This window comes from Centruroides sculpturatus, unplaced genomic scaffold (genome assembly GCF_000671375.1).
Source record: "Centruroides sculpturatus isolate CEXI.00-Female unplaced genomic scaffold, Cexi_2.0 scaffold608, whole genome shotgun sequence".
NCBI classification, from domain to species: domain Eukaryota; kingdom Metazoa; phylum Arthropoda; class Arachnida; order Scorpiones; family Buthidae; genus Centruroides; species Centruroides sculpturatus.
In genome coordinates this window covers 387,642-396,980 of record NW_019384781.1, presented here as the reverse complement: position 1 = coordinate 396,980, position 9,339 = coordinate 387,642, and the positions used below count along the sequence as shown (strand labels likewise).

Here is a 9,339-nt window from a genome sequence, read left to right as displayed (position 1 = left end):
TAAATATTTATTATTTACATAATATATATTTAAAAAATTAATAAAAATACCTTCAAAATATTTATAGAAATATCAAATTAAAAACGTTATAATAAATTTAACAAGTTTAAAACTTTGAAAAATGTCTTTTATTGTCGAATATTGAATATCCATTACCAAAATTTAGAATGACATCATTTCTGTTCAATCATTAGAATTAATATGTTTCACTCTTAGCTTATCTACTTGAAGATGCCATTTATGATAATGTCATTATGTCAATACTTTGCTTATCGTTAAGGTGAGAACAGACTATTAACTTAATTTTAAACACGGCACTTTCGTAATTTATCAAAATTTTAAAGCTTGGTCCTAAAAATCCGTTTTAAAGCTTATACAGGTAAGCATTTCTGTTAGGAGAAAGAAGAGCAACGGTGAAGCTCGACAGTTTATTATATATTTTAAAAGCTAAAATATTGTCGAATCAGTAAATAATTTATCCAATAATTTAAAAAAATTGCGTAAAATTTGTATTAAAATTTTCTATTTAAGATAGCGCATAAAACAAAAGTGTGATTCTCAAGATAAATCTGAAAGTGATTATCCCTATATTAAAATATTTGGAGATTTCTAATTAAAAGTATTATTTTTCTGGGGGGAGAAAAAAGTCTAAATTTATCAGTTATAATTTTTGTTTTTCTTCCTTTTTATTAATAAATATTTTTGCATGTAGTTTTCACAAAAGGTGTGTCTATTATCACATTTCTTCTTATTTAACGGATATCAAAAATTCCGTTGTTGTCACGAAAAGAGTCAAAATGACTAATGGTGTCAGGAAATTCTGTGATGGATCTATTTATAAGAATAAACGTCTCTATTTTGAATATAACCTCTTTTTATAAATCTTAATTTATATGACAAATAAACCAAAAAATTTATAAAACTATATCTAAATTTTAATATTTTATTATAAATTTGTATATTTGCAACGGTGTAACTCGTGTAACAGATAGATTTTAGTAATTACCAGTTGACGAACATTTAATGATTATAGTTAATCAACCGATTGATGAATTACCGCAAATCGTGATGATAACTGATATTTAATTAGCTTAATTAATTTTTGCGAATTATCTTTATTTTAGATTATTATCGTAAATTTATAAATGTAAATACTTTTTAATAAACTTGTTAAGATATTAAAGAATGTTTAAGAGTCCAGTTTCGTGGTGATAAAACGAATAAATTCGCATAAAATGTTTTTTTACGCGTTAAGCAAGTTACTTTATTGATAATTTTCTCACCTTTCAATTATTAAGATAATAGTCTACTATTGGATAATGGCTTATCGAGTAGGCTGATGACTTTGCCAAAATTATATCCATTAAAAAAACGCAAATGAAGTTTGTTCTTATTGATAATTTTAGAAAGATTTGAGAAAATTATACGTTAAAATTCTGATTTCTTTTATACTAACTTGTTTTGGATTTTATTTTATTTTAAGAAGTTTCGATTTATGCTGTTTTTTTCTTTTTCATTCGTTCTCCTAAATGTATTATAAGAAGCCTTAAAAGCGCAAATAGTACAAATGAATTGCAATAAAGACATGGATTTGTTCCTTCTCGGCTCTAGTTGTTTTGCTGTGTATGCTTGTATTGTTTTCTTCAGAAAACATGCTCTTAAGTAACTATTCTAATTCTAATTTAATAATTATAATTTAAAATAAAAGATAACAATTATTATCGATCATTTATACAATAGTAGACATGAAAGAACAGAAGTATCAATTTGTTTGAAGTTAACAAGCTTTATGTTCAGTCAAGTGTGTTGTTACTGATTTGATGTTTGTTCAGTTACCGCACTAAAACTGTTATCTTTGGAATAAACTGGATTAAACGTATTTTTTCATTCAATAATAATAGTATAAAATTTTAATTTGACGTTTTGATCCTTAATGTTATAAGAATTTAAAATATTATTTTACTTAATCACATAATTTTGTAAAATAAGCTCTTTTAAATTAAATTGTTTTAAACGTTTTAAATTATAGTAAAGCATTTTAACTATTTTAATTAATATATATATTTTTTTAAGATTCTACAGGTAATTTCTCACAATGTACACAATACTATTCATTGTTGGATTCACCGTAGGAACGTTTGGATCAGAAGAATTGAAAAGAATTCATCGTAAAAAGGATTGTAGATTAGGAGATGTCGAACGTATAACTGTAAGGGATCTAGAATCCCTAGTAGAGACATTTGCTAAAAACGAAGGAATAACTATTAGCACTCTATTATTACGTTTGTATCAAACGTCCAGAAGCAAACAAAACCTGAAAAACGTAAGTATATTATTTATAATTCTCTAAAAATGCATAATGGCTATGTAAACATACATAACATCTTCTAAATTAAATTAAGAAACAATATATATATATTATAAATGTATAAAAATTGGAAAATTTGAATCAAGTGATTTTCAGTAAAATTAATATAACAATTAAATTTATAAATTAAGATAATAATGTAATAAATATAGTTGTAGATTAAATAATCTACTGCATATCTTTTGGAGCCAACAATACTTAACTTTTACAAAGAAGTCGTTTACAAATTGTCGTCCCCCTTCACTATCTCCTTAAAATTGCCGTCAGTCAAAATAAGTCAAGAACTCTATTTATAACCCATTCCGGGACTGATGAGGAAACATTTAAAATACCAAACCCAAAATAGGAAAACATTTAAGCGAATGAAATCAATTAACTAGATCCGGGATTTCATTTTTTTTTTATTTACTGAATGAAAGTTTTGAGAGCTTTACAAATTTCAAAACATGATAGTTCTTTATTGTTTATATATATATATATTTATATATTGTATTTATTTTATTGATTTTTAAATAATATTTAGAATTATTGGATTTTCTTTTCCTTCATACAGTTAAATTTCAATTTGAGTTAATAATTTTTAACTCAAAAATTAGTTTAGAACTTTGAAAAATATATTTTTAGATATAATAAGAATTTCCTAAACAAGTTTATTGTTACCATTTGAAGAATATTTTCTCAAACAATAACAAGTGAAATTAATTTTTAAGCCATTTCCTATCACTGATGCATAGCATTAGATAAATTAAATTTCATAATTAAATATGTTGTTTATTTTTAAACAGCAAACATTGAAAACATTTTAAGAATAATGTATAATAATTACTTTGTTTAAACTTTAATCAATTTCTAAATTGTTTTAATTGTCATTAATAAATAACAATGCTAATTATCAGTATTATTTATCGAAGTTTTGAACGTAGCCGTTTTCTTTTATCGAAGTATTACAAAAGTTATTGTTATATTCGGATTACAATTTTGTAAATTTTATTGTATTAAATAAAATTAACGACTCGAGAAAATTATAATTAGATTCAAAATAATATTAAGAATGGTTGCGATGATTCTTGACTTTTATTATAGGATATAAAATTTAATTATTTTAAATATAATCCAACAAATCTTTATGATATTAATAAACAATTCTTCTTTATTATTAAAGAACCGGATTATGTTTGAGTATTTCACTTCAAACACTTAATTCACACTTAAAAAGAATTGTATACAATTCATTAAGTGTTTTATGATATACTCAATAATTCAAGCTTCTTTTTTGGTGTTAATGTAATAATTACTATTTTTATTTATAAATATGGTAACAATTTATAATATTTTTGATAATCTGCTTATGATTTTCTAATTGACTTTTATCTGTTACTCAGAAACATTTTAAATTGTCTTGTTAATAATACATTTATTAAATAATTAATTTTACTAATAAAGTATTTAGTTTTATATATGATAATTTGATCGTTAATTTAAGTTATTAATGTTAATTACAGTTATTATTCTTTCAATAAATCGATTATTTATGTCATTTAAAATTAATTAATATTTTATTAATGTAAACAGTTATAAGTTTGAAAATGTTTCTGAAAATAATATAATAATCTATCTTTAAATCTCACTTTTTTCTTTTTCTTTTTTTTTATGAACTAATAATAGATGAGTTAATGTTTTAATATTTCAAACGCATCATACCATATTTCCTTTCGGAAGCAGCGAAATAACATTAATTAATCTTGTACGATTTTTTGCGAGAATTAATTACTGTTTAAGTTTATTCTATAGTTAATTTTTATAACGTTATTTATTTTAATGCGCAAATTATGCGTTTTTTTAAGGTAAAAATCCTTTTGTTTAATTTAGGAAGCTTTCCTCAACTCTTTGGAAGATATTTCTATACAGGAATTATTAGACTCTGACATAGAATTACCAGTGATTCCTGATAATCTGCCTCCGCAACCGAGCGATATATTTTCGTTTCCAAAAAATCTACCGAAGGGAAAAATACCGAAGCCAATTGAACCATTTTTACCTCCTAAAATACCTCACCCGCCATTGATATATCCAGAACCACAACACGAATTACCACTAATGTTTCCATCTCCACCTAAATTACCACTTCCTAACGTAGTACCGATATTGACGCCTCTTCATTCACTAAGACCGCCGGTAATTAAAGAAAAATGTTTAATTATTTTTTAAGCTACACGGTTAAAATAATTTTCTAACAATTTTTGAAATATTTTTTTAGCCAGGTGCCGTGGTTAAAATTAACGCAGGAGATAGCAGAATCGAAATTCCCGAAGTTATCGTTACGGTATCGCCTATGATGACGGTAGTAGAAGCTTTACGTCAAGCAGACATTAAGTTTCAAAGAGAATTAGGTTTTTCTCCCAACGATGAAGTCATTTCATTTCATCATTCACCTTTAGTCGGTTGTTACGTTGTTAGCAGATTCGATACAATTTCTATGAAAAAAGATCTGATGTGGAAGATTACAATTTCAGATCGAGAAGGAAAAGTTAGTATTTAAATAAAATAAATTATTATATTTATTAATACATTATTTATTTCTTTTATTTTATAAAATAATATTACTTTTTTTCCGTATAGACGGTGTATGATGGCATTTGTATTCCGTCGGGTAGAGATGTTATAATCAAGCCAGGAATGATTATTTCATTGACCTACACCCCGTTTTAAAATAAAAGGTATTTGTAAATAGAAAATAAAAGAACTATAAGAAACCATGACGACCCCAAATTTGAAAAAGTCAAGAGTGTGAAATGGATTCGTGTACTATTTGATTGTGTTGTAAATATTCTTCCTTTTTTGTCTGTATAGTATTGTGTGAAAAAATAAAAAAATATATGTATTAATTCAATTAGTTTTGATTTTAAATGTAAATTAATTATTTATTATTTAAATACGAATTAATTGATTGATTGATTTACTATTAATTAGTTGATTAATTGTGTAATTTGTGATCATTTTTAAATGAAATCATAAAAATATGTAATTAATTTATTAATAAGAAGTTATAGATGATATCAATAAAATTACTTGAAATATTCATTAAAATAAATGAAATAGTTTTATTTTTAAATGTGATTTTTTAAAGACGTGTCTCTTGAATAGAAAATCCTAGATAAACTCTATAAATCATGTAACATCGATAAATTTGGAGCACTTCTAGATTTGTATTTTGACCTCGAACAAAATGCGAATTTTATTCAATATTGGCATTAAATTAGAAAATCAATTCTGAAACTATTTCTAGTCTCGAATTCTTATTGAATAGAGTCCAATTGATAAGAACTCTTTATGTTATTACGAGAAAATTACAAAAAATATGGCCTGTTTCATTGTTAGAAAGTGTCTGTGATGTAGATAAAAACAGCGAATATGCATGTAAAACAATTTTTAATACTGTATAAATTCCTATTTAGATAATTAGATAAAAATTTATATAAGTGTGTTATCGAATGTTTAAAACATTTAATATTGTTTCAAACAGGTAAAAGGACGACTCAACGGATATTCGATAAGTCATCCATATAAAGTTTATTCTAGAATAAATATACAGAACATCAATAAACGTCAAGACTTTTGGATTAGATAATAATGTCACTTCTATGTAGTTTCATATTTCGCTTTTTATATTAATTTACTCCTATAATTAATATATAATTAGATCGCGGAAATATAATTTTACTTACATAACAGCTTTTAAAATAGCGAATTCAATGTGGGAAATAAATCACGATTTATCGATCTCTTTCCTGAGTAATATGACAGATCCACGACATTTTTAATAAATTCACAATGTTACTATTCTATCATTGTTTCTTATAATATATTCATATATTAACTACTGTATTTGTATGCAAACATAATATTAATAATAAATATAATTTACAATTATGTAAATTACATATATTGTAATTTTTAAACTTTTCTATAAATGACTAAAAAATTGAATTTTAGAAGGAAACAGGAAACTCCTAAACCAGAGGTAAGAGAATCTTTCTTAATCGGAAGGCCACATCCTGTTTTAAAAGGAACTCATAAGGCCACATGATATATAAGGTTGCATAAGTGTACACATTAAATATACATGGGACAATTATATTAATAAATTGAAATTACACAGATGTTTTTATTTAATTCAATTGTAATCAAATTTGATATGAAATACATATTGAGTTCTCAACATTATGTTGAAAAATTCAAGACTATTTAAAAACATTTTTTTGCATGTATAATCGAAAATCTGTAGAAAAACGAATGGGCAAAACGTAAGATATTAACGTAGTAAATTAATTTTTATCGATAAAAACAAATAAAATTTTCTTCAATTTATATGTATGAAAAATTTTTAATAATTAGAAGTTATTTTTATAGATAATAGTATAATTAAAGAGCCCACTTCCAAAACGACTTATCTTCATAAATGACACAATGTAAACTAATAAACCAACGGCGCTTCGATTTTCTGTTTTAATAGGAGTAAATAATATTGTGTTATTTCGTTTACTAAAAGACTTATTCGCTAACAATAGCAAACCTCCGTGTTATTTCCAAAGCGGCTTACTTCCACACGTGTGTTCATTCCAAATCGTATCTCTTACACACCAATCAAGCAACATTTTTGAAGTCATGTGACAAGATTCCTAATGTTTCCACTAAAGAAAAATAAAGCAGCTACGTTTATATCAGCAATTTTTTCTAGTTAAAAAATTTTAACAGCAATTTTTTAACTAAAAATTATACATGTTAGTTTATAATGATCCAGTAGAGAAGAAAAAAAAATCACACACAAAAACGACGAATATGGAAGTATTCGAATCATAGCAACTTTAGTAAATTTCATAAATACCTACAGCTGGAACTGTCAGTAAAGCCACAGCTTACTGTAAAGAGGGGGGAAATGGGCAAAATTGCAACCGAAAAAACTAAAAATGGGCAATGAGGTAAACAAAAAAAGTTGATCACGTTATGGGTCTAATTACCAAAGTGAATTGGCTGAATATCACCCAGCATTTAAATTTAGTTGACACCGATGAGAGTTGTAATAGTGATGTCAAGCACAAAGTACAGTATATTAAATTTGATTTCAGTGTTAGTTATTTATTCTTAGTTACGATTTAAAAATCTTTATTTTTTCGTAACTATCAATAGTAGTAGATTTACCCAAATTAACTTTTAATGTTAAAAGATACCACTTTCTATTGTTACTCTTGCAAGCTTTAGGTCTTAACCCTACTTGTTTGTACCAAAAAGATTTACCTTCAATTAAACATTTTAAAAANTATATACAATATATACACACACACACACCACACACACACACACCACACACACACACACACACCATACATATTACACAATTTTAAATATTTTATAATTCCCTAACAGCTTATATAATCCACAATTAATGTAACCATAAATAAATATAGCCAACAATAAATTTCTAATAAATAAATAATTTAATCATATTTTCTATTAAAAAAAATGACTTTAATGTTTCATTAGAAATTATTATTTAACAAATATTAAAAATTCTTAATAATATGTGTCGGCATATTATTGTTAGTGAAAGCACTTTCAGTTCAGTTTATGAATAATAGAATTATTCATATTTTTTAAAATTCAATATTAATTTAATTGAATTAGTGAGAAAAATTAAATTGTTATTGTTGCCGAGATTTATTTTAATTGATTGTATTTAGAGATAGCCTTCAGAAACTAAATAATATATCAGTGGTTTCAATTCTAAATATATAGCAGATCGATGAATTTTTTCCACATTTTCTACTCAGAACAAATGTATTTTTCATATATAATTGTTTGTTTTTTCCTAAATAAATGTTTTAAAATAAATTCTTAATAACGAAATCAAAAATAATTCTTTAAATAAATAATTTTCAGTTCTCATATGTATTAACTTAACATTAATAGTGTGACTTTATTTTTCATTGAATAATTTTTGACTCTCGAAGCTAATGTGACCGGAGACAAGTAATTAACCGATTTTTATCTTAAAATGTTTATTTTCATACAAATTTTCTTATCGTTTTAACAAAAATTTTGTTTGATAAGCAATTTTCGTACACAGAAATTCTTTAAGAATCGATTACGGTTCTCAGACTGATAGTTAAGAAACTCTGAAATATATAATATTTGTATAACACTTTTCATTTTCTTCTAATAATGTAAACGAACTATTGTAACAAGTTACACTATCTTTATAATAATAACTATATATGCTGGTAAGTTAACATAATTTAAGTCGCCCCAGAAAAAGTTTCCAAAATGCGTTACGTGGATTTAAATTAAACTATCATACAAGGTTATGTCTAAAAATAATACCTAAAGCCCTTGTAAAATTCAATGTAGAGAAAAAAATTACAGAGAGAATTGTTGAAACAAACTACTTACACCTACTGTATCTATAATTTTTTTTTCTAGTTTAACACTTTGAATTCTATATCGATTAAATTAGACTAGATATTTTTTGCTATGATTAATTAAATGGTGATGTAAGCATATATGCCTAATTCAATTTTGTCTATTTCGATAAGATCTTACTTTATATTCTTGAAAATATATTGCAATTACTTCATTGACATTATTATCTATTTTTTGTTCGTATATTCTAAGAGAGAAATAAAAACATGTCTGATTCGTGATTTCAACCTAAGTCCCTTGAAGAAGTCTACAGATCTGTAATTAGTTTTCATGCTAACGTTAGGCTGCAGGTTTTTCCTGTTTTTTCCCCGATTTGTAAGGAACGAAATTATTTTTTTTTTTCCTTTATAGTTTTAGTCCTTTAGCATCAAATATCCGCTGCCTATCATTTTTGTTTTATTAGATTAGATTATCTTATTTACTCAAAGCCCTATCTTCTGTTATTGTCTGTTTTAAGAATATAATTTCAAAAATTAATAATTTAGTCACACTTC

At 24.9% G+C, this 9,339-nt stretch overlaps 1 protein-coding gene across 1 annotated transcript in view; it reads left to right on the top strand.

Annotated features, from left to right (window-relative positions):
* Positions 1–5,261, top strand: part of LOC111629190 — an 11,676-nt gene extending 6,415 nt beyond the window's left edge. Inside the window, exons 2-5 of the mRNA XM_023373074.1 lie at positions 2,074–2,323; positions 4,238–4,543; positions 4,626–4,895; positions 4,988–5,261. Coding sequence (XP_023228842.1) covers positions 2,096–2,323; positions 4,238–4,543; positions 4,626–4,895; positions 4,988–5,077 — 894 coding nt within the window. The 5' untranslated portion in view covers positions 2,074–2,095 and the 3' untranslated portion in view covers positions 5,078–5,261. The remainder of the gene's footprint in view (positions 1–2,073; positions 2,324–4,237; positions 4,544–4,625; positions 4,896–4,987) is intronic.
* Positions 5,262–9,339: the final 4,078 nt, after the last annotated feature.